The 26,558-nt window shown below is 44.6% G+C and overlaps 1 protein-coding gene across 2 annotated transcripts in view; it reads left to right on the top strand.

The window, feature by feature from the left end:
* The window catches only part of PDE8B (phosphodiesterase 8B), a 235,870-nt gene that overhangs the window by 165,056 nt on the left and 44,256 nt on the right, over positions 1 to 26,558 (top strand). For both annotated transcript variants that reach the window (XM_069749992.1, XM_069749999.1), the window contains exons 7-14: positions 1,781 to 1,859; positions 2,810 to 2,950; positions 12,983 to 13,071; positions 13,708 to 13,768; positions 15,142 to 15,193; positions 15,390 to 15,473; positions 22,189 to 22,265; positions 24,862 to 25,026. In XM_069749992.1, the coding sequence (XP_069606093.1) occupies positions 1,781 to 1,859; positions 2,810 to 2,950; positions 12,983 to 13,071; positions 13,708 to 13,768; positions 15,142 to 15,193; positions 15,390 to 15,473; positions 22,189 to 22,265; positions 24,862 to 25,026 (748 nt within the window). The remainder of the gene's footprint in view (positions 1 to 1,780; positions 1,860 to 2,809; positions 2,951 to 12,982; positions 13,072 to 13,707; positions 13,769 to 15,141; positions 15,194 to 15,389; positions 15,474 to 22,188; positions 22,266 to 24,861; positions 25,027 to 26,558) is intronic.

Below are 26,558 nucleotides of genomic sequence, written 5' to 3'. Positions count from 1 at the left end.
AGCTTGACCATGCATTAAGGTGTAGGAAGTGTAAAGTATTGGTTTGTCTTCATGAAAGTAAATAGCTTGAGCAATTAAAACCTACCATAAGTGCCTGATGTCACGGCACCACCTGGCGCCGATCCTGCCGCCCACTCTGCGCGCCTACATACTTACCCGTCCCGGCACGCTCCAGCGGTGCGTGCGTGCCTTCCGGTCTCTTCTCCTGACTCACTGCTGGTCCCTGGCTCTTGTTGGGTGCATATACGCGGCTCTCACTGCGCATGCGCACTTCGTCTCTCTGGTCTGCAGATGCTCCGTTCCTCCACTCTATGATTCTGGAGGATCTTGACCCAGAAGTTCTGCAGCACTCGGTCTATTTAAGGTAACTCCTTCCTCTGCTCCATGCCTGACTGTCATTTGTCCTCATTTGACCCAGGTCCCTCTGTACCTTGCTCTGTCCTGTGCGTCCACCATACCTTGCTCTGTCCTGTGCGTCTGCCATACCTTGCTCTGTCCTGTGCGTCCATCATACCCTGCCTGTCCTGTGTTTCCACCATACCCTGCCTGTCCTGTGTTTCCGCCATACCCTGCCTATCCTGAGTTTCCGCCATATCCAGTCCATCCTGGGCATCCGCCATATCCAGTCTGTCCTGGGCATTCACCATAACCTGCTTGTCCTGTGTTTCCGCCATACCCTGCCTGTCCTGTGTTTCCGCCATATCCAGTCTGTCCTGGGCGTCCGCCATATCCTGCCTATTCTTAGTCTCAGTCATTGCCAGTCTGTCCTGTGTCTCCATTATAGCCAGTTCTGCGTCTTTTCCACTCCTACTTCCTGTACCGGGTATCAGCTTCTGTGGCAATAGTCTCCCTCCGGCCTGCCCCTAACACTCCCTGTATTGGGGGTTGTCCACCAGGCCAGCCCTCCCTTGCGAGGTTCATTATCGTGGTTCTGCGGGTTCACTTTAGGAGGTCCAAAAGATCTGACACACAATCCTTATCAATTCCAGACTAGGGCAATTTTCACTTTCGTGCCCACCAGTCTTGCCTTGGCAGCTTGGTCGCCTTAGGTTTTCATTAACCTCCATGACTAACATCATAACAGTATGACTTCTAGCAAATGCCAGAGACTGTCAGGGTGCCAGGCCGAGGATATTGGCCATGGAAGTGAAGACTATCTTGGTCCGGCTGCCTTGAGGGACCAAACTGGATGCCGGACCACAGTTTGACAAATCTTTTTTCCCAATTCTTTTCCTGACATATGCCTATGGTGGAGGGTCGGAAAGCCCCCATACACCTCAGATAGCCATCCAGTCTTGCCACAAACGGTAGGTTTGGCTGGTTTACTTCTAAGGTTTGACCAGTTTTGTGGACTAAACTAATACATTTTGTGCCACTCAATTTTCTGATGGATTGCTGTGGAGACATTACAGGGTTAGAGCAGGAGGTCTTTATACTGTTCTTGCACATGTAGTGCTGTTTTTTAACATGTATTTGTTTTTTAACATTAATTTCCACAAAACCTTCTGGTGACATTGAACCACTGTTATTCTAAGTAATGATTTTATACACCAACCAGTTATAATGAGACAATATCAAGTGCCTTGCTTTACATCTTACTACTGGTCCCTATGGCAGCTAATTCAAAACTTGGGTCATTATTGTCCTATGCTTAAGTGAATTTAGATTAAGAGCACTTGGCCTGATGGAGCCTTGCTTCAACCGTTCTACATGTCTTTTGTCAGCTTGTTATATACCTGTATGTTCAGCTTTATAATGATGTGCTGTTAATGTGTTGCAGATCCTGTAATTCAATATTTACAGCCCTGGATCATTGTCAGGAAGCCATAGAAATTACAAGTGAAGAACATGTCATACAGGTACAGATATTAATGTATCTACAGTATACCGGTAATTGTGCATATTTAGAAGCCAGATGAGCGTTTGTTTGTCCTGGTATAATATAATGAATGGTGTTTAAAAAATCAAAACACAGAAAATACATAAATTTCTCACTTAATCTTCCTTTTCTTTAATCACATTTTGGCTCATATCACAATTAAAACTGAGACTTATAAGAAAACTTCTCTGTGTGACTGTAGAACAACTGACTGCAGCAGGAGCCTCTCCCCATGCCCTGTCTGCAATAAGACAAAATATCTCTAAGCCCTCCCAAGTTCTAAGGGGGTGGTCTTTAACCTGCCACCAGCCAATCATGGAACTGAACAGCAAAATCTTTGTGTTCTCTGTACATTTCTACAAGACTTCTCAGTGTTCCAGGATTATGATGAAAATGCGGCAGGCTAACAAACATCGTAGGCAACTATATTTTTTTATTTTTTTGCTTTATTTAAAACATTTGTTTCTAGGATTTAATATTCTTCTAAAAGGGTAAAAATAACCCAAGATTACTTAAAAATGGTAAAGCAAAACATTTTTTACTTTAACTAACTCCAAGGTTGTGATCAGACTATGCCATACACATTAAAGGAACCTGTCACAATAAACATGAAGTCCAATCTTGGAAAAGATTTTGCAGATGATAAAGTTAATTTATGGGATTACCCCTTGAATTAACTTTGTAAATCATTTTCTTTTCATATCTTCTACCACTTTTTTTATAATATGATGGTAATATTTGCAGTTTTTATTTGCTTTATAAACTTTTTATTTACTTTCCAACATAGAAGTTTTATTAAAAAGCTGAATTGTGCTTTATCCAGCTAACTGTAAAACTTCACTATATCTTGCTCATTATATTTCTTTAGTGATGTCGTTTTTTGGTAATCTCAGAATAACCTCACAGTTCTAACTACTTTTAACTTGTCAGTATGTTAATCCAGCTTTCGAGCGGATGATGGGCTACCACAAGGAAGAACTCCTGGGCAAGGAACTCGCAGAGCTTCCTAAAAGTGACAAAAACCGTGCAGACCTACTGGATACGATCAACACTTGTATCAAAAAGGGGAAGGTATGGGACAATATGGATGCTTTATGTAGATGTTTGGAATTTCTGAAATATGACCCCCCATCCTCTCACAAACTAAACTGAACTTTACTGTTCCGAGAGGTGTGAATCTGATTGTTTTACCTTTTTTCAAATTAGCGCATTGTATACTGCTATAGATTAGTAGGAAACCTATCAAAAGTTGAAAATGCGTTTTCAAAGGACTTATCCTTCTAATGCCATTTAAAGACATATTTATTAGCCGTCACCCATAATATTGCACTCCCTGAAATAAGCTTAGTGCTATCTTAGTAAGTGATATCCCTAGGATATGATATAGCCTAATGATTGTTGCATACATCATTAAATAGATCTCTTAGGCCCCTTTCATATTGCATTGTTCCCCATGCTCAGTGGTCCTGTATGAACTTATCACAGAAGAAAATCCAGCTCACCACCTGGAACTCCACACTTCTGGAGCACGGATAGCACCTGGGCAGGGTGCAACATCCAATGGAGAAAGCAGAAAAAATCCAGCTCACAGATGAAATCCAAAAAAGTGCATTTCATTATCCAAGGTACATGAAGCAAAGATTAAAATTGTGTGTTCACAAAAAAGAGAATACAGGCATCTTTTGATGCGTTTCGAGCGAAACGTGCTCTTTGTCAAGATACCATCAAAGTGAACGGACAGGATTTAGGCTATGTCCACATGTTGCGGATTTGCCTGCGGATCCGCAGCGGATTGGCCACTGCGGATTCACAGCAGTTTTCCTTCAGGTTTACAGTACCATGTAAACCTATGGAAAACCAAATCCGCAGTGCCCATGGTGTGGAAAATACAGCACGGAAACGCTGCGGTTTATTTCCCGCAGCATGTAAATTCGCGGGTAATCCGCAGGAAAAACGCAGTGCGTTTGCCTGCGGATTTTTCAAAAACTGAGCGGAAAAATCCGCACAGAAATCCGCAACGTGGGCACATAGCTTTGAAACAATCTGAACATGGGCACACACCAATTTCCTGATTGCAAAGAAATTAATTAAGTCACAGGTGAGAAAACTCTGCAACTAGACATATATTAGAATTTCCCATGCATGGCTACAAAAGATTTAACCCCTTAGCGACCGCCGATACGCCTTTTAATGGCGGCCGCTAAGGGTACTTAAACCACAGCGCCGTTAATTAACGGCGCTGTGGAAAAAGTCCATAGCGCCCCCCTGAGGCCGATTTTCTCCGGGGTCTCGGCTGCCGAGGGTAGCCGAGCCCCAGAGAACATGATTCGGGGGGTTTTTAACCCACCCCGCATTTGCGATCGCCGGTAATTAACCGTTTACCGGCGATCGCAAAAAAAAAAAAAAAAGCGATCTCTTTTTAATTTCTCTGTCCTCCGATGTGATCGCACATCGGAGGACAGAGAAAAGGGGTCCCAGGTGGCCCCCCAATACTCACCTAGCTCCCCCGATGCTCCTCGTGTCTCCCGGTGGGTGCCGCCATCTTCAAAATGGCGGGCGCATGCGCAGTGCGCCCGCCGGCCGGCACCGGGAGAATCTTTGGGGTCTCGGCTGCCGGGGGTAGCCGAGACCCCAAAGAGCACGATCGGGGTCGGTATTACCGACCCCTGTTTTGCGATCGCCGGTAATTAACTGTTTACCGGCGACCGCAAAAAAAAAAGTAAAGTATAATTCTCTGTCCTCTGATGTGATCGCACATCAGAGGACAGAGAAATAGGGGGATTCGGGGACCCTAGCATACTATCCTAGGTCCCTGGATCCTCTTGCTGCTCCTCCTGGCCGCCGGCAGCAGAACATGGTGGACGCATGCCCAGTGCGCCCGCCATCTGTCTCCATCTGCCGGCCGGCAGGAGAACAGCAGTTGGGGCTAAAATTAGGGTTAGGGTTAGGGGTAGGGTTAGGGGTAGGGGTAGGGTTAGGGGTAGGGTTAGGGTTAGGGCTAGGGTTAGGGGTAGGGTTAGGGGTAGGGTTAGGGGTAGGGTTAGGGTTAGGGGAAGGGGTAGGAGTAGGGGTAGGGTTAGGGTTAGGGGTAGGGTTAGGGGTAGGGTTAGGGTTAGGGTTAGGGGTAGGGGTAGGGGTAGGGGTAGGGTTAGGGGTAGGGTTAGGGGTAGGGTTAGGGTTAGGAGTAGGGTTAGGGGTAGGGTTAGGGGTAGGGGTAGGGTTAGGGGTAGGATTAGGGTTAGGGCTAGGGTTGGGGCTAAATTTAGGGTTAGGGTTGGGGCTAAATTTAGGGTTAGGGTTGGGGCTAAACTTAGGGTTAGGCTTCTTTCACACTTACGTCGGTACGGGGCCGTCGCAATGCGTCGGCCCGACATACCGACGCACGTTGTGAAAATTGTGCACAACGTGGGCAGCAGCTGTAGTTTTTCAACACATCCGCGGCCCAATCTATGTCCTGGGGAGGAGGGGGCGGAGTTACGGCCACGCATGCGCGGTCAGAAATGGCGGATGCGACGTACAAAAAAACGTTTCATTGAACGTTTTTTTGTGCCGACGCTCCGCCAAAACACAACTGATCCAGTGCACGACGGACGCGACGTGTGGCCATCCGTCACGATCCGTCGGCAATACAAGTCTATGGGCAAAAAACGCATCCTGCGGGCACATTTGCAGGATCCGTTTCTTGTCCAAAACGACGGATTGCGACGGAATGCCAAACGACGCAAGTGTGAAAGTAGCCTTAGGGCTAGGGTTAGGGTTGGGGCTAAAGTTAGGGCTAGGGTTGGGGCTAAAGTTAGGGTTAGAGCTGGGATTAGGGTTAGGGTTTGGATTAGGGTTGGTATTAGGGTTAGGGTTGGCATTAGGGTTACGCTTGGGATTAGGGTTAGGTTTGGGATTAGGGTTAAGGTTAGGGTTGTGATTAGGGGTGTATTGGGATTAGGGTTAGGTTTGAGGTTAGGGTTGAGATTAGGATTAGGGGTGTGTTGGATTTAGGGTTTTGATTAGGGTTATGGTTAGGGTTGACATTAGGGTTGTTTTGGGGTAAGGGTTCTGATTATGGTTAGGGTTAGTGATTAGGATTATGGATCAGGTTGGGATTAGGGTTAGGGGTGTGTTGGGGTTAGGGTTGGAGCTAGAATTGGGGGGTTTCCACTGTTTAGGTACATCAGGGGGTCTCCAAACACGACAGCCAATTTTGCGCTCAAAAAGTCAAATGGTGCTCCCTCCCTTCTGAGCTCTGCCGTGCGCCCAAACAGTGGGTTACCCCCACATATGGGGCATCAGCGTACTCGGGATAAATTGGACAACAACTTCTGGGGTCCAATTTCTCTTGTTACCCTTGTGAAAATAAAAACTTGGGGACTACAAAATCTTTTTTGTGAAAAAAAAAATATTTTTTATTTTCACGACTCTGCATTCTAAACTTCTGTGAAGCACTTGGGCATTCAAAGTTCTCACCACACATCTAGATAAGTTCCTTGGGGGGTCTAGTTTCCAAAATGGGGTCACTTGTGGGGGGTTACTACAGTTTAGGTACATCAGGGGCTCTTCAATCGCAACATAATGCCCACAGACCATTCTATCAAAGTCTGCATTCCAAAAAGGCGCTCCTTCCCTTCCGAGCTCTGCCGTGCGCCCAAACAGTGGTTTACCCCCACATATGGCACATCAGCGTACTCGGGATAAATTGGACAACAACTATTGCAGTCCAATTTCTCCTGTTACCCTTGTGAAAATAAAAACTTGGGGGCTACAATATCTTTTTTGTGGAAAAAAAAATATTTTTTATTTTCACGACTCTGCATTCTAAACTTCTGTGAAGCACTTGGGCATTCAAAGTTCTCACCACACATCTAGATAAGTTCCTTGGGGGGTCTAGTTTCCAAAATGGGGTCACTTGTGGAGGGTTTCTACTGGTTAGGTACATCAGGGGCTCTGCAAACGCAACATAATACCCGCAGACCATTCTATCAAAGTCTGCATTCCAAAACGGCGCTCCTTCCTTCCGAGCTCTGCCGTGCGCCCAAACAGTGGTTTACCCCCACATATGGGGTACCAGCATACTCAGGACAAATTGGACAACAACTTTTGGGGTCCAATTTCTCTTGTTACCCTTGTGAAAATAAAAATTTGGTGGCTAAAAATTCGTTTTTGTAGAAAAAATGCAATTTTTTTTTTTCACGGCTCTACGTTATAAACTTCTGTGAAGCACATGGGAGTTCAAAGTGCTCGCCACACATCTAGATAAGTTCCTTAAGGGGTCTAGTTTCCAAAATGGTGTCACTTGTGGGGGGTTTCCACTGTTTAGGCACATCAGGGGCTCTCCAAACGCGACATGGCGTCCAATCTCAATTCCAGCCAATTCTACATTGAAAAAGTAAAACGGCACTCTTTCTCTTCCAAGCTCTGCGGTGCGCCCTAACAGTTGTTTACCCCCACATATTGGGTATCAGCGTACTCAGGAGAAATTGCACAACAACTTTTGTGGTCTAATTTCTCCTGTTACCCTTGTGAAAATAAGAATTTGTGGGCGAAAAGATCATTTTTGTGTAAACAAAAGCGATTTTTTATTTTCACGGCTCTACGTTATAAACTTCTGTGAAGCACTTGGGGGTTCAAAGTGCTCACCACACATCTAGATAAGTTCCTTAAGGGGTCTAGTTTCCAAAATGGTGTCACTTGTGGGGAGTTTCCACTGTTTAGGTACATCAGGGGCTCTCTAAATGTGACATGGTGTCCGATCTCAATTCCATCCAATTCTGCATTGAAAAAGTCAAACGGCGCTCCTTCACTTCTAAGTTCTGCGGTGCGCCCTAACAGTGGTTTACCCCCACATATGGGGTATTGGCGTATTCAGGAGAAATTGCATAACAAAATTTATGGTTACATTTCTGTTTTTACACTTGTGAAAATAAAAAAAATGGTTCTGAATTAAGATGTTTGCAAAAAAAAGTTAAATGTTCATTTTTTCCTTCCACATTGTTTCAGTTCCTGTGAAGCACGTAAAGGGTTAATAAACTTCTTGAATGTGGTTTTGAGAACCTTGAGGGGTGTAGTTTTTAGAATGGTGTCACACTTCATTATTTTCTATCATATAGACCCCTCAAAATGACTTCAAATGTGATGTGGTCCCTAAAAAAAAATGGTGTTGTAAAAATGAGAAATTGCTGGTCAACTTTTAACCCTTATAACTCCCTAACAAAAAAAAAATTTGTTTCCAAAATTGTGCTGATGTAAAGTAGACATGTGGGAAATGTTATTTATTAACTATTTTTCATGACATATCTCTCTGATTTAAGGGCATAAAAATACAAAGTTTGAAAATTGCAAAATTTTAAAAATTTTCGCCATATTTCCGTTTTTTTCATAAATAATCGCAAGTAATATCGAAGAAATGTTACCACTAACATGAAGTACAATATGTCACGAAAAAACAATCTCAGAATCAGCGGGATCCGTTGAAGCGTTTCAGAGTTATAACCTCATAAAGTGACAGTGGTCAGAATTGCAAAAATTGGCCTGGTCATTAAGTACCAAATTGACTCTGTCACTAAGGGGTTAAATCTGTTAATTTCTAACATTATACACAGAGACAGTATAATACTAATTTGTATTTCCTTTACATTTTGCTCTACGACAAGGAATCAGTATTAGATACATTCCATGAAAAATACATATACATATTTTCTTAGATGGCAATGGCATAATAAATAACATAATATTTATTTCTGACTCTTGTTTGTCTTTGCTGATGTGATAGTTCATTTTCCAAATATACTGAATTCTTTTTCGGGATGTTGATCCCAGTTATATACACCAAAATTAGTAAGATATCAGAAGGATTTTCCACTAGATTTCATCGAAAAGGAAAAAATGAAAGGGTTAACGCATGCAGGATTTACACATAATTCCAAATCAGTACCTCCAAAATGTTCATATGCTTATAGTTTCACACCTTCAATTCAAATGTCATAGTGCACCATTAACTCTTTGGAGAAAGAAGGATCTCTCCCTGTAGAATTAGTATTATACTGTCTCTATGTATAATGTTACAAATGAACAGATTTAAATCTTTTGTAGCCATGCATGGGAAATTCTAACATATGTCTAGTTGTAGAGTTTTTCTCACCTGTTGTGACTTAATTGATTTGTTTGCAATCAGGAAATTGGTGTGTGCCTATGTTCAGATTGTTTTTAAATCCTGTAAGTTCACGTTTATATTATCTTGACAAAAAGCGAATTTCCCTCGAAACGCGTCAAAAGATGTATTCTCTTTTTTGTGAACTCACAATTTTAACCTTTGATTCATGTACCTTGGATAATAAAATGCACTTTTTTGGATTTCATCTGTGAGCTGGATTTTTCTGCTTTCTCCAATGTGTGAACTTATGTCCGAACTCCCCTGCAAAATAGGATTTGGGCGTAGACGCCGATAGGGCCATAGACTATAATAGTGCCGACAGAGTGAATGTGTGCTCGGACGTGCATCATGTTCGTGTGTATACGCCTACTGGAGGCATCTGAGTGTCTGCCGTCAGTATGCGTATCCATAAGCCCGACGGGACCAAGGAAAGTGTGACAAAGAACAGTGTGTTAGGAGTCGAGTTTCCTCTGCTGCACAGGGGGAATCTCGATCCGTCTCCGCTGCGGTCTCCCATTCTCCTCCAGCCGCAGTGGAGCCTGCTCAGCAGGGATGTCGATCCCAGCGTCTCGCTCAGTCTGACTCTGTGAGAAAAGTTACTGCTGCTTCTCCAGCTTCTGCCTGTAAAGCCTATACTGGTCAGCAGCGAGTGGACTTCTCTGGGACTAAGTCCTTGTCTGCGCACACTGAGCATGCCCAGGGCAAGATCTCCCGTTGGAGATCGAGGGTCATGTGCTCAGACTCTGCAGCGCATTTTATTGGTCCTCTTGGCAGGTCTTGGAAGGGCAAAGTTTCTGTGGCCGCTTCCTGTTCTGCAACTATATAGACTGCGCATGACCGCACGGCCATGCGCTAGTGTACAATTTAATACGTGTGTTTGTTGTGAGTGCAAGTCGTTCTTTAAATACCCCTACCCTATTGTATGATTGTTCGCGTATGGAGTATGGCTGCTATCTAGCGCCCGACTTATCACTCAACGTGTCACACACGTGTCAGCGTCTACTGCTGTGACCGCCAGTGCGGTGCCACGCGCCAGTGTGCGCTTCCTGACCCACGTCTGGGTGCTTAGTGGTGCCTGCCAGCACGGCACAGTTTGCACTTCGGTGCCTTAATTATATAATTCCTTTCACACCCAGTAGCGGTGTAGTGCCAGCAAGGGTCTAATCGGACTACAATCCCTGTTGGGGTTTAGTTCGCTGACCACTTGCTCGCGCTCTATGTGCGGTACCGCGGTCCTGTGACGCAACAGGCTCGCTTTCTTCACGCTGGGTGAGGTTTAACCCACGCGTGTATACTTTTGAATACCGCCATATTGTCTCTCATTTCCTAGCAGCAGGTTTCACCTGCACGGTGGACCCCGGACTGCGAACGCATCTATATCATCTCTCTTGGTGCGTTCCGCCAGTCCTAACATTACACTAGCGCCAGGGTCTGGCTAGAGATGACAGACAAACAGCAATCTCTGCGGCATATCCAGCAGCTGGAGGGTAGGTTGGCGGCTCTCGAGAGCGCGACCTCAGCTGTGGATGTTACTGCAGTAGCTGTACAGGCTGCCAGCGTGGCTGCAGCTACTATGTCCATTGCCACCCCTGTTCCGACATTATCTCGCCTCCCGCTGCCAGAAAAATTTTCTGGTGATAGCAAGTTTTCTAGGGGATTTGTGAGTCAGTGCTCTATTCACCTCGAGCTCCTGGCTACACGTTTTCCCACAGAGCGGGCTAAGGTGGGATTTATTCTGTCTCTATTGTCGGACAGGGCGTTGGAATGGGCTACGCCGCTGTGGGAGCGTGGCGATCATGTGGTGTAGAGTGCTCCGCTGTTTCTGAGCGCTCTGAAACAGGTCTTTTTAGGACCTCAAGTCACCCATGATACTGCGCTCCAATTGCTGGCATTAACTCAGGGTGAGTCCTTGGTCAGTCATTTTGCCGTCCAATTCCGCACCTTAGCATCTGAGCTGGATTGGTCGGATAAAGCTCTTATCCCCATATTTTGGAGGGGCTTGGCTGACCACGTAAAGGACGCTCTGGCCACTAGGGAGATTCCTGCCACACTGGAGGAGTTAATAACTGTCTCCACTCGAATTGACCTCCGTTTTAACGAGCGGAGGTTAGAGCGAGCCCAGTGTAGGCAGAGGTTTCGGCTGGCTCCTACTTTCGCCAAACCTCTGGAATTTCCGGTCCTGGTTCCTGAGTCACATGAGGCCAGGGAAGTGTCACAAGCAGGATCTAAGTCCCGGACCGCTTGTGCACTCAGGGTCTGTCATGTTTGCCAGCAGTCAGGACATCTAGCCACCAGATGTCCTCAGCGGTCGAGGAAACGTCAGCGTCTAGTGGTAGTAGGTGGAGGTACACTAGACACGGCGACGTTTGCCTCTAAGTTGTCCTTTAAGGGGACAATTACTATTGGCTCATTCTCCCACTCGGTAGAGCTCTGCGTGGATTCTGGGGCGGAGGGCAATTTTATGTCTTCTGCCTTTGCCCAACGTCACGCAATACCCCTGGTTATGCTTGCTCAACCAGTAACGGTGCGAGTGGTGAATGGGTCGACATTGCCCTCACAGATAACACACCAGACCATCCCTTTTACTCTGTCCATGTCGCCATCTCATCAGGAGATAATTTCTCTGCTCGTCATTCCGGAAGGAATTGATGAGGTCCTGTTGGGAATACCTTGGCTACGGTACCACTCTCCTCATATCGAGTGGTCCTCAGGCAGAATTCTGGGTTGGGGTGAATCTTGTGGGGGTAGGTGTCAGAGGGAGTGCGTTCAGGTTGCTACTACTGAGGTACCCGCAGATCTATCCTCTCTCCCCAAGCAGTATTGGTCTTATGCAGACGTGTTCTCCAAAAAGGCGGCGGAGGTCCTTCCGCCTCATCGCCCCTATGACTGTCCTATTGATCTCTTGCCTGGTGCTGAGCCTCCCCGGGGTCGAGTTTATCCGCTATCTCTCCCGGAGACGGAGGCAATGTCACAGTACATCCAGGAAAATCTGGCAAGAGGATTCATTAGGAAGTCAGTGTCACCTGCTGGGGCAGGGTTCTTCTTCGTGCAGAAGAAGAATGGGGAATTGCGCCCATGCATAGACTACAGGGGTCTTAACGCCATCACCGTTAAGAATAAGTATCCTTTGCCCTTGATATCTTAGTTATTCGATAGACTTCGGGGAGCAAGGGTATTTACTAAATTAGATTTGCGGGGTGCTTACAACCTGATTCGCATCCGTGAGGGGGACGAATGGAAGACGGCCTTTAACACCAGGGATGGGCACTATGAATATCTGGTGATGCCCTTCGGGCTCTGTAATGCCCCAGCCGTTTTCCAAGACTTTGTGAATGATATCTTCTGGGATATGCTTTCCACCTCGGTCGTAGTCTATCTGGTTGATATTCTTATCTACTCTCCAGATATTGACTCCCACCGGAGAGATGTTTGCAAAGTCTTCGACCAGCAAGGGTCTAATCGGACTACAATCCCTGTTGGGGTTTAGTTCGCTGACCACTTGCTCGCGCTGTATGTGCGGTACCGCGGTCCTGTGACGCAACAGGATCGCTTTCTTCACGCTGGGTGAGGTATACTTTTGAATACCGCCATATTGTCTCTCATTTCCTAGCAGCAGGTTTCACCTGCACGGTGGACCCCGGACTGCGAACGCATCTATATCATCTCTCTTGGTGCGTTCCGCCAGTCCTAACACAGTGTGAAAGAACCCATAGGGTATGTGCACGTGACATCTTGTACATGATGGTGTGCCCGCTCAGTTAAAATGTTCATTGTATTGGAAAACGGCATTCCTGAGATAAATTTTAAGCAAGTTCATCATTTTATGAGATATATTTAATAATGTTATGCAGTTTGTTTATGAAAGCGAGTGATAGTTCCATTTACATTATAGTAAGTTCTAGTTACATTTATACCAGATTGCATTCTTTTCATTCCAACGTGTTTGACTTTATTCATTAAAGGAATGGCAGGGAGTTTATTACGCAAGACGGAAATCAGGAGACACCATCCAGCAACATGTGAAAGTCACTCCAGTTATTGGTCAAGGGGGGTGAGTGCATAAATCTTTACATTTTAGTTGTTCCTTACAAAGTAAAGATTATTATATTGACAAAATCTAGAATAAAAATCTAGTGCCAAAATATTTGGCTTTTCAAAGGTCACTTTTAAGAAATGTCCAGCTAACAACCTTTGGTAATTGTTTTATCACAAAAAGAAAAAGTGGTTGAAAATATCTGGAAATTAATTGCATTCATACTTCTTTAAGTACTTGGTTAACCTCTGACATAAAAATGTTGTTACATTTTTAAAAAGTGGGCAGGACTTGGCAAAGGAGACATAGCCTACTACTAAACAGCAATTTTAATATAATATTATGATATAATGCAGTGTAATGTGATTTACTGAACTCTAGGCAAGCTCGTGACTGCCATAGATTTGTTTTCTGGTGCATTGACAGCTCAAAAATGTGCCAAGTTTTTAAATTTGGGGAACCTTACTCCACTGGTCTATAGGTTCAAGACTGGCATGGAAAAAATAACCTTTTAGATAAAATACCCTTTTACCTGTTTAGGAATGTTACACTGTACAAATATATAAATATACTGTTGTACTTTTGTTATTGCAGATTAGTAATTTCATAAGTAATTGTCATGGATGGATAATTATTGCTTCTTTATGTTTCTAGGAAAATTAAACACTTTGTGTCTGTAAAGAAGCAGTGCAGTTCTTCTGACAACAATAAGCAGGTATACATGCCTAATTATTTCTCTACATAAAAAGTAAAAGTTTTATGGAACAGAAAAGTAACATTAAGCCTCAGTCACCATAGACAATAGCTACTGTTTGGCACTAAAGAAAGAGAGAATGTACTTGTGGGTTGTTTCCAAAATTATGACATTAAAATCATTTGAATAAGCCTCCATTCACATTGAGTTTGCTTGTTACTTTGAGAAATCCTTATTTCTTGTATGTATTCTGTTTTTTTCATGGATATAACACGTACCCATTATAGTACCTGTTACATTTTATTATGTTTTGTTCACATGTCTGTATTTTTATGCCGACCAATTGTTCATTAAAAGAGAATCACAGATCAAACTCTCCCTTTCAAATAAAAATAAATGGATGGCCCCTGGATACCATCTGTGTATTATTCTAGTGCTGTCTGGGAAGTGCATCTAGGATACTTGGACCAAAAGTTACGGCAGATTAGATCCAACTCCCTGACGAAAATCTGTCAATTTTTTTCCCATACAACGGATGTCTGAATGAAGCCTCAGTCTGTTGTGTATCGATATTCTGATCGCAAAGAGTTTTTTGACTAGGTGTATTTTGTCTGTAATCCAATCACCCCATCCTCCCCTTCACCACCATCACCCACTTCAGGAAAAGCCTACTGCCCCTGCTCACAGCTCTCCCTACCTATGGGCTGCAGTTGCTGCCATCTGGCATGTGCAGTATATGAGGAGCATGACCAGCTTTCACCCTTTTCCCCGGGTGCCAGAAAAGGGGAGACAAGAGGAGCCCTTATTTAAAAAAACAAAAAACAAATAAAAACACCTGGTATCTGGTGCTGACCTCCCAAAGCATACCGCCTTAGGCCCAGGACCGTGAGTGCCTAATAGCAAAAATGGGCTCAAATGCGGCTCCCACAAGTAGCTCAATAATGGGGCCATTGACCATTACAGTCAGTGGCGATGTGGTCAGAATTTCTTTATAAGAGAATGATAATTCTCACCAACTCTCCACTGTTAGTGGTGCGCATCAGAGACCAGCATCTACTGTACATTTATGTCATATCCCATGCATAGGACATACATTTACTGGAAAGTTATATCCTTTTAATTTCTCAAAATGCAGTGAGTGGCTACTCTGGGCAAGAATGCTAGCTTTATTATTGCCAGTTTTAATAAATACCTTGTCCCAAACACATTGGTGCCATAGCTTCCATTTATAGCAGAAGTCAGGACCCTCGGCTGTGAATCTATTCTTACCTTTCCATGAAAAATTACCGAGGCACATAACAAATGCTCCAAAATTCTTATCGTGTGGGGAAAGCAAATATTTGGTTAAACATTGCCTTGTACTAATTTAATCTTATCTCTGTTATCTCCTGTAGATATACAAGATAAATCGAGATGAAAAATTCTCTGGAGACATCGCACTTACAGGTGATCTACCGAGGATTTTTTCAGTTTTGTCTCAAGACGCTGGGGAATCTTTACCTCCTTATTTCTAGTTTAGAATCTTGTAAGGAGAGTTAAAGGCAGGCCGGACTAATGATATCCAGTAATATAGTTTATGAGTATATCTCTATGGTGCAGGAATAATCACTTTCTTTTAAATTCTCTAAACATTGTCTTGCAGAGTCCCATTCCCATTCCTTCAGGCATAAGAATAGAAGGAAAGAGTCAGTAGATGTAAGGTCAATCACGTCACGGAGCAGCGATGGTAAGGAAATGAAAATAGAATTCACTTATTAGTGCACTAAAATTGTAATAGGACTTCCAATGACGTAGAAGGACGTAGATCTGGGTATTTATTATGATGGAATATAGGCTGAACTGGATGGACAAATGTCTTTTTTCGGCCTTACTAACTATGTTACTATGTAATGAAAGGTCTTTCTATACTGGCAGATTTCTGCTTATAATGATTGCGATCAATTATATAACAAATCAACCATTGCATTTTTACAGGCAATTTTAAATCGGCGAATGCGGACTACATCAAGAAGGGCCATCACTGATATAATCTGTTGTTCTCCTTGCAATATGCCTATGCATTGGCAGCACATCCCCTGGATACACTGAGAGATGAGATACATTTTTAGGCTTAATAAAAGACGTGATTAGCCTGGGGCATACATAGAAATCATGGGGGCCCTGAATAAGAAGCACTAGTTGGGTCCCCCCCATATCTTCATCCCCCCAAAAAATACTATTTGGCGAGGTCACAGAAGAGCATGCCTTACAACTTTGCAGCCCTCTCATCTAGCCAAGTCAGATCTCATACTTTGCACTGACGAGGGGCAATACCCCGAAGCACCATGTCGGCAAGTTGAGATTGTGATTTGGCTTTTATCCTAAGTCATATTGCAAGGCTCATTAAAGGGTCAATATTGACTTGTAGGATTGATACGTCCAATAGGTGGCACTAGAGTTCAAGTCCTCTTCCTCTCTGAATAGACAATTTGCATATTTAATTTCCCAGAGGAGCATGCAAGGCTTTTAAGTCTCCTCATACTGACATGCTAGACCTGGCATGTCACTCTCGACAAGGAGAAACCTTACCCCATAGATCCCAGCCCTTGCAAAGTAATTTTGCTCTTATTGAAGCCTATTAGTGTTCCTAATCACTAAGATACACCTTTCATGGCCCCCATAAAGTGCAATGCCAAAAAAGTGCCCCTCAAAAACATTATAATACCTTTACATTGAATTCCTCCACAAGCACAGTACGATGACCCTATAGTCCCCTTTCTCCAGTAAGTATGATACCTCCACAGTGACCCCTAACACAGTATGATGCCCACACAGTGACCTCAATACAGTATGATAGCCCCCACAGTACCCCACACACACAGTGTAATGGCTTCCACAGTCCCCTCTACACAGTAGAATGGCTCAGTCAAAGTCCTCCCACGCAGTATGAGGCCCTCTATAGCCCTTCCACATAATATGATGGCTCCCACACAACCCTTCATACAATATGATGTACTTTAATACAGTATAATGGCCCTTCCAGAGGTGGTGCTCAGTGTTCATCTCGATGGGGTGGGGGGCAAAACATCTGAGTAGTCCCCTAGCCGATAAACCCATAGTTGCACCCTGATCGTATGTATAGGAGAACCTCAACCAATGACTGTGCTACTACAGAAAATAAATAATAAATCTCTACACAAGGACCAACACCAATATTACTGCCATATGGTGACCATACAGTGGGAGATTCCAGTCCTGGAGAACATACAAGTAATTAGAGTACAGTAATATATAGTAACTTACAGCTGATGTTTTTTTCTGATGGAGTTGTTCACTTTTTCTGTCCCTTCTATTTGGCCACATCCGCATTCACGGTTCTGTCGCCTTCAGAGCAGAGATTTCACCAAACCACTTTCCATGTACTCTAAGCGATTTTTTGCTGGATAAAGGTTGATTCTTGACATATAAATCCTAATTAGAAAAAAAATTATAGCTTAGACATAATACATAAGTAAGAATATTATTTATAAAGCCTTCAGACAAACTGAACATGTAGAGCAAGTCCGGTCTGCAGCTGATCCCCGGCTTACTCTTCATGTTCAGTTTCTCAGAACGCGGAGACAGTGATGCCAATGCTGATTAGGTGCCAACATCACTTGTGACAACACCGCATGACACTCCCGAGGAGAGTGAGTGCCGACACAGCGGGAACGGTGTCACCACGAGAGGTGAGTATATGCTTTATTATTTTATCGGGGCCAAACATTTGGTTTAAGAAGGGGTTGTCCTAGTAGTGGACATAATTTACAAATTGCCGAATGGCAAATAGACCCTAACTAAAGATTTTAAGATTTACAAGTAACTTTTATTAAATATTAATAATAATAATAATAAAGTTGTGCTAGTTTAAACATACAGAGTCCATATTATTATTATTATTTTATTATTATTATACATTTTTATAGCACCATTTATTCCATGGTGCTTTACATGCGAAAAGGGGGCAAATATAGACAAATACAATTAAACATGAGTAAAAAAAATACAAGGCATTCAGGTACATAAGGAGGGAGGACCATGCCGCGAGGGCTCACAGTCTGCAGGGGATGGGTGAGTATACACTAGGAGAGGGTAGAGATGGTTGTGGGGCGGTTCAGTAGGTTGAGGATCACTGCAGGCTGTAGGCTTGTCAGAAGAGGCGAGTCTTCAGGTTCTTTTTGAAGGTTTCTATGGAAGGCGAGAGTCTGATGTGTTGTGGTAGAGAGTTCCAGAGTATGGAGGAAGCACAGGAGAAGTCTTGGATGAGGTTGTGGGAAAAAGAGATGAGAGGGGAGTAGAGGAGGAGATCTTGAGAGGATCGGAGGTTGCGTGTAGGTAAGTACCAGGAGACCATGTCACAGATGTATGAAGGAGACAGGTTGTGGATGGCTTTGTATCTCATTGTACGGGTTTTGAACTGGAGTCTCTGGGCGATAGGAAGTCAGTGAAGGACTTGGCATAGGGGAGAGGCTGGGGAATAGCGGGGAGACAGGTAGATTAGTCGGGCAGCAGAGTGTAGGATGGATTGGAGTGGTGCCAGAGTGCTAGAGAGGAGGCCAGAGAGTAGGAGGTTGCAGTAGTCAAGGTGGGAGATAATAAGGGCATGCACTAGTGTTTATGTGGTGTCGCGGTCAAGGAATGCGCGGATCCGAGAGATATTTTTGTGTTTGAGATGGCAGGAGGAGGCAAGGGCTTGGATATGTGGCTTGAAAGAGAGGGCAGAGTTGAAGATCACCCCGAGGCACCGGGCGTGTGGGACTGGGTAAAGTGAGCCGCCATTCACATTGATAGATAGGTCTGGTGGAGGGGTAGAGTGAGATGGGGGAAAGATGATGAATTCTGTTTTGTCCATGTTCAGTTTTAGAAAACGAGCCGAAAAGACCAAGATAGCAGTTTGGGATTTTGGTGAGTAAGGAGGTGAGGTCAGGTCCAGATAGGTAGATCTGCGTGTCATCAGCATAGAGATGATACTGCATACCATGGGATACTATGAGCTGTCCCAGGCCGAAGGTGTAGATGGAGAAGAGTAGGGGTCCTAGAACAGAGCCTTGAGGAACACCGACAGACAAGGGGCGGAGTGAGGAGGTGGTGTGAAGGAGGGAGACACTGAATGTTCGGTCTGTCAGATATGATGAGATCCAGGATAGGGCCAAGTCTGTGATGCCGAGAGATGAGAGGATCTGCAGCAGAAGGGAGTGGTCTACAGTGTCAAAGGCAGAAGACAGGTCTAGGAGAAAGAGGACAGAGTAGTGTCGCTTGCTCTTGGCAGTTAGTAGGTCATTGGTGACTTTAGTTAGGACAGTTTCAGTTGAGTGATGGGTCGCAAGCCAGATTGTAACCGGTCAAAGAGGGAGCAGGAGGAGAGGTGGGAGGACAGTTCAAGATGGACATGTTGTTCCAGTAATTTTAAGGCATAAGGGAGAAGAGATATCGGGCGATAGCTAGACACAGAGGATGGGTTGAGGGAGGGCTTTTTGAGGATGGGTGTGATCTTGGCATATTTGAAGGATGAGGGGAAGGCACCTGTTGTGAGTGATAGGTTGATAGGTTGAAGAGATGTGTTAGGGTTGGGATGAAGACTGTGGTGAGGTTAGGGATGAGAGCGGGTCAAGTGGTGAGGTGTGATCTTGACAGGAGGGTGGAGACCTGATCTTCTGCCATGGTCGAGAAGCTGGTTTTGGAGGAACAGGGTTGAGCAGCTAAGAGGGGCATTGGGCGCTGTGGACCAAAGCTTTCTCTGATCGTATCGATCTTCTGTTTAAAGAAGGAGGCAAAGTTTTCAGCAGAAATGAGAGGTGAGGGAGGGGGTGCGGGTAGATGGAGTAGAGAATTGAAAGTGTTGAAAAGCTGTTTAGGGCTGTGAGACAGGGAGGATATGAGAGATGAGAAGTAAGTTTGTTTTGCGACAGTGAGCGCAGACTTGAAGCTGGCGAGGGACTGCTTGTATGCAGTGAAGTGGTCTGCAGAGCGGAATCGCTTCCATCTCTGCTCAGTGATCCTGGAAGCCCGTCTCAATGCATTGGTATGGCTGGTCAGCCAGGGCTGCCTGTTGAGTGTACGAGTTTTGCTATGCATGAATGAGGCGACCGAATCGAGTGTTGCTGTTATTGTGGTGTTATAAAAAGAGGCAGCAGCATCTGTGTCATGGAAGGAAGCTATGTCTGTAAGAAGGAGAAGGGACTCAGAGAGTGATTGTAAATTGAGGTGTTTGAGATTTCTGCGAGGGTGAGTGAGTTTGTGGAGTGGGGGTTGCACACTGGGAGAGGAGAGGGAAGAGAATGTCAGTATGTTGTGGTCAGACAGGGGGAGGGGTGAGTTAGAGAGATTAGTAAGGGAACAGAGGCGGGTGAAGATGAGGTCCAGCGTGTGGCCAACTTTATGAATGGCCTCAGAGGACCAGTGAGTGAGGCCAAAGGAGGCAGTCAGTGATTAAAGTTTAGAGGCAGCTAATGTGGAAGTGTCAATGGGGATATTGAAGTCACCCATGATGATAGTGGGGATGTCAGCAGAGAGGAAATGAAGTAGTCTGGTGGTGAAGTGGTTGAGAAAGTTGGAGATGGCTAGTTCTGGGGGGCAGTAGATGACAGCAAGCTGGAGGTTGGAGGGGGAATAGATGCAGACGGAGTGCGCCTCAAATGAGGGAAGAGTAGCGGAGCGTGGTAGTGGGATTGGAGTAAAGGAGCAGATGTTGGACAGGAGCAAGCCAACCCCTCCACCGCGTTTGTTGCTGGAGCGAGGGCTGTGAGAGAGGTGGAATCCGCCATAGGAAAGTGCAGCTGGAGAGGCTGAGTCAGAGGGGGGTGAGCCAAGTTTCAGTTATGCCAAGGAAGGAGAGATTGTTGGTGATGAAGAGGTCATCAGATAGTAATGTTCTAAGTTACTGTAATAGCCATTAAAGGTGAATATAATTCCTCCTCTCACAATGAAATTGCTGTTCCAATTTCGACTGTCTGATGGCTATTAATCAGGGGTAAGGCTATGTGCACACGTTGCTGAATTGCCGTGGAAATTTCCGTGGCAATTTCGCAACTCCCTGCCGCTGGTAAAACTCATTGGCATGCATTTTCCTGCTAAACACTATGTTTTGCTAGCGTAATTAGCTTGCAGAATGCCAGCGTTTTCCAAGCGATACTACCGATCGCTTGGAAAACGCTAGCATTCTGCAAGCTAATTACAGGTAGGTCACACTTCGACTCATATCATCTGATGGAATTCATCTCGCGCCTGTGTGTACCCGAGGCCCAAGATCCCGCCCTGCAGTGTGCTATGATTTATTCACACTGCAGGGCGGGATCTCAGGCCTTGAGTATGATGAATTCCATCAGATGATGTGAGTCGAAGGGCAGCGCAAACGGCGCATGCCCGAAAAAGAAAAGCACAGCGCAGGTGCTGGGTACGTTACTGAAGATAGAGGAGGTGGCGCCAGGTGCACGGAGTGGCTGACTGATGGCTGGGAGGCAGTTTTGTCTGGGGGAAAAGACATGCCCACCAGACAGACTAAAGGTATGGCGCCAAAATTATAAATATTAATGTCACAATGCAGCCTTAGTGCTGCACAAGGTGGCTCTTTTAGTTAAAAATGCCAGAGAGGGGTGACAGGTTCCTTTTAAACCCTACGCTGATTGCAATTTGAACAATTTTGGTCCTAGGAGTGGACAACCCCTTTAAAGGGAACCTGTTACCCCCAAAATTGAAGATGAGCTAAGCCCACCGGCATCAGAGGGTTATCTACAATATTCTGTAATGCTGTAGATAAGCCCCTGATGTAACCTGAAAGATGAGAAAAAGAGGTTAGATTATACTCACCCAGGGGCGGTCCCGCTGCGATCCGGGTCCGATGGGCTTTGCGGTCCGGTTCGGGGCCTCCTATCTTCATAGGATGACGTCCTCTTCTTGTCCTCACACTGCGGCTCCGGCGAAGGGGTACTTTGTCTGCCCTGTTGAGGGCAGAGCAAAGTACTGCAGTGCACAGGCGCCAGGCCTCTCTGACCTTTACCGCCGCCTGCGCACTGCAGTACTTTGCTCTGCCCTCAACAGGGCAGAGAAAGTACGCCTGCGCCAGAGCCGCGGCGTGAATACAAGAAGAGGACGTCATCGTAAGAAGATGGGAGGACCCATCGGACCCGGACCACAGCGGGACCGCCTCTGGGTGAGTATAATCTAACCTCTTTTTCTCATCTTTCAGGATACATCAGGGGCTTATCTACAGCATTACAGAATGCTGTAGATAAGCCCCTGATGCTGGTGAGCTTAGCTCATCTTTGATTTGGGGGGTGACAGGTTCCCTTTAAGCCCTTGATAAATTATTGTAAGTTGTACAAACAATAGTAAAATTTTGCACATACATCATTGCAGTTACTGACTTATTGAAAGGATTTAACAAAAAACATTGTATAATAATCTTTATATTTTACATTATACAGCAGCAAGTTTACAGAATCACAGATACCCCTCAATGGCGCGGATACATACCATGACCATAGAGGCCCCAATAACAAAAGTAAGTGCCTTAATTTGTAAGACTAGGGTAAGATAGTGACATATGTACCACATCAGCAAGTCTTATTTGTGACATTGCAATCTTTATGTTGCATGTCACATGTCATATTTCTCACTGTGAGAGATGAAATGTCAGACAGCCCTGGTTTTGTGGTCTAACCTCCTGCATGATTAGAAAGCTCAGATGACTAATACCTTTCAGATAAAATCCCATCAGTGTAGGGGGAGGGGAAGTACAGCTGAGTTAAGCCATGTCACTCTACAAACCCTTATATCAGCTCTTCTCTCATAGCACTGTCACCTCTGGTGTACTACCCTTCACTCCACATTGTCCAGAGATGTATCGTTAATCACACTTATATTTGTTGGGGTCACAGCAACTCTTAATCGCTCTGCAGGTGGTCTGTCACGAATCATTGAGTGATTCATGATAGTCCTAGGTCTGCTGAAATTTAAATATTGTTTTTTTTCCTTTTGATCCAGCATGGGTTAATGTCAGCCTCTTGCTGGCAGTTTGGTTCAGGCTGGCCAGCTGATGTTATAACCGCTCCCACCCCCTTTAAATAGTCACATGACCCATCAGCTGATTGCCTGTTATAGAGTTTTAGTTATATAATGATGAATTAGATGTGTGGAGTTCACCTGTGTTGATGGTGTTGGTGTTGCTGCTGTGGGAATTCTGCGACCCTGGTGCCATTTTCTCTGCTGCTAAGCTCCACAGCAGTTACCTTTTTTCTCTGTCCCCTGTTTGTCTCTTCCCATGTGTCTTTATCTGCAGTGTCAAGGCTATCATCCTTGCCAGCCAGTGCACTAGCCATGGTTGATAGAGGTGATAGTCAGGGACTAGGCACGTGACTGTGGCGTGGGGGAAGGACTCGCATAGGGCATTAGGGAATCTTAGGTACAGGCACAGGTTGGTGCCAGGAGGAGTCTCATCCCCCGCTCCCCTTTTTCCATTTTGTTATACTTATATGCTTTGTCATTTGTTGGGCATATCCATGTCCGAGTGTGACACTGTCATTATATGTCTCACACAGGAGTTGCCCAGATTAGTCAAGTTACTGCTGTGTGAAATATATAATGACAGCCTGCTCTGATCTCAGTGCTGAGCAAGTTTACAAGTTGCTTTGAGCACAACAGAAATGAGTGTGATTACCGACACACATCTGGACAGGCTTTGTAATCATGCAGGAGGTTAGACCAGGAGATCAGGGCTGTCTGTCATACATCTCACACACTGAGAAGCCTGTTCTGAGCTAAGGTGGGGACATGTTCTTCTTTCTCCAGTCTGTTGCTACCTGCATGAATGGTCAACCTCATATAGGAGAAGTACACGCCCCCAATTAAAACTGTCTGATAGCACCAGCTTGGACTTAAAAAAAGTTAACTAATTAGGAGCCAAATACTTTGATTGCTAATATCTCTGCAATACTTTGATTGCTAATATCTCTGCAATGTTGAGGTAAAATTAAAATAACAATCAAGCGAAGCAATGTTTCCATCATCTGTCAGCCACTATTACAGCATTTGTCCAGTTCAACGTGAAAATTTTGTGAAATGTACTTTTTGATGCTGTCTTATTTAATGTTCCTTTAAGCCCTTCCCGACATCTGATGTACATGTAGTATACAGCCGCCACCTACCGCTCAGAACTATTGCCAATCCATGCTGTTTAATTAAATAGTGCTGTCACTCTCTGACATCAGCATTTAAGTGTTTTATGATTCGAAGTTCTGCTGGGGGAGGAGGGAAATGAAGTGTTCGTTAACATATAGGAAATGCTGTAAAGGAAAAAAAATTTTTTGACAGAATGGCCATTTTTGGTTGCTACACCTTCTTCCAAACCTGCAATAAAACACTATCAAAATGACGTTTGCGCACCCTAAAAATGTATCAATAAATCTTAGTGCTCTCCACACAAAAAAAAAGCGCTTATACATCTTCTTTGAAGTGAAACATTTTAAAGTTATGGGTCTTAAAAAATGGCAACATAAACAATTTTTTTTTATTCTTTTTTAAATATTGAAAACATAAAGTAAAATAAGCACGTTTTATGTCATCATGTAGCCTGAACGAACAATCATGTTACCGCGTCATTTTAACTGCATGGTGAACATTGTAAAAACAAAACCTGGTGGAATTGTGATTTTTTTTTTTCATCATATTACCCCACTTGGAAGTGGTTCCCATTTTCCAGTATATTGTAGGGTAAAATGAATGGTGTTAATCAAGACTACAACGAGCGCTCATACAACTATGTCAGCAGAAAAAATAGAAACACTTATATCTTTTGGAAGGAAAAATAAAACTAAAAAAAAAACAACAAACTAGTCCTGGGGGAGAAGAGGTTAAGAAATTCTGTAGATAATAATGATTTCTATACTTGATGTCTAAGCAATTTGTCAGCCAGCAAAGACTTCACATTGTACCCATAGTTGTGCTGGGTACTAATAATACTACTAATATTCTTTGTTACGACAGCAGCAGAGTCCAGAGTAACGTACAATAGTGGAAAATAATTTCATAAACCTAAAAAGTAACAAATGTTTTAAGCAGGGGACTAAATATAACGAGTTCCTATCTGATTTGCTCTACAGGTCATTAATATAATAAACGCAGCTCAGGAGAACAGTCCCGTCACTGTGGCTGAGGCCTTGGACAGAGTTTTAGAAATACTGAGGACAACAGAACTTTATTCTCCACAGCTGGGAACCAAAGATGAAGATCCCCACACCAGTGACCTTGTAGGAGGTCTAATGTCTGTATGTACAGCTTATTACCTTGAAGATTATAGTTCCTCCTCTGTCCCTGTTATTATTTGTCCAGGTCATTGTACAGTCGGCTCATGATGAATGTACAGCTGTGGCCAGAAAACTTGAGACTGACAAAAATTTTGGTTTTCACAAAGTTTGCTGCTTCAGGGTTTTTGGATCTTTTAGTCAGATGTTTGTATGATTACTGGAGTACAATTATAAGTACCGTATACACTCGAGTATAAGCCGACCCGAGTATAAGCCGACCCCCCTAATTTTGCCACCAAAAACTGGGAAAACTTATTGACTCGAGTATAAGCCCAGGGTAGGAAATGCAGCAGCTACCGGTGAATTTCAAAAATAAAAATAGATGCTCCATACCCTTCATTATGGCCCCATAGATGCTCTATATAAAGCTGTGCCACATATAATGCTCTGCACCGTTCATTATGGCCCCATAGATGCTCCATATAAAGCTGTGCCACATATAATGCTCTGCACCGTTCCTTATGTCCTCATAGATGCTCCATATAAAGCTGTGCCCCACATATAAAGCTCTGCACCGTTCATTATGGCCCCATAGATGCTCCATATAAAGCTGTGCCATATAGAAAGCTCTGCACCGTTCATTATGGCCCCATAGATGCTCCTTATAAAGCTGTGCCCCATATATAATGCTCTGCACCGTTCTTTATGGCCCCATAGATGCTCCTTATAAAGATGTGCCATATATATTGCTCTGCAGCGTTGATTATGGCCCCATAGATGCTCCTTATATAATGCTGTGCCATATAGAATGCTGCTGGTGCTGCAATAAAAAAAAAAAACACATACTCACCTCTCTTCGTTCAGGACGCCAGCGTTTTCAATATTTACCTGCTCCTCGTGCGGCTCCGTCTCCATCACTGACGCTCAGCAGAGGGCGCGCACTGACTACGTCACAGCGCCCTCTAACCTGAGCGTCACTGCAAGAGGACGCTGCAGACGGAGCCGCACCAGAGCGAGGAGCAGGTAAATATTGCGCAGCGCTCCCCTCCCCGTATACTTACCTGCTCCCGGCACGGTCCCTGCAGTCCCTGCTTCTTCCACCGCTGCATCTTCTTCCTGTATTGAGCGGTCACAGTTACCGATCATTACAGTCATGAATATGCGGCTCCACCTCTATGGGAGGTGGAGCCACATATTCATTTCTGTAATGAGCGGTGCCATGTTACAGCTCAATACAGGAAGAAGATGCAGCGCTGGAAGAAGCAGGGACTGCAGGGACCGTGCCGGGAGCAGGTAAGTATAACTACACAGCCCCCGCTCCCCCTCACCTGCCGACCCCCAGGCATGACTCGAGTATAAGCCGAGAGGGGGACTTTCAGCCCCCAAAAATGGGCTGAAAATTTCGGCTTATACTCGAGTATATACGATTAGGGTTGAGCGAAACGGGTCGAACATTTTCAAAAGTCGCCGACTTTTGGCTAAGTCGGGGTTTCATGAAACCCGATCCGACCCCTGTGCGGGGTCGGCCATGCGGTACGCGACTTTCGCGCCAA

This window comes from Ranitomeya imitator, chromosome 1, assembly GCF_032444005.1.
Source record: "Ranitomeya imitator isolate aRanImi1 chromosome 1, aRanImi1.pri, whole genome shotgun sequence".
In the NCBI taxonomy this organism is placed as follows: domain Eukaryota; kingdom Metazoa; phylum Chordata; class Amphibia; order Anura; family Dendrobatidae; genus Ranitomeya; species Ranitomeya imitator.
This window is presented reverse-complemented; position numbering and strand designations above follow the sequence as displayed.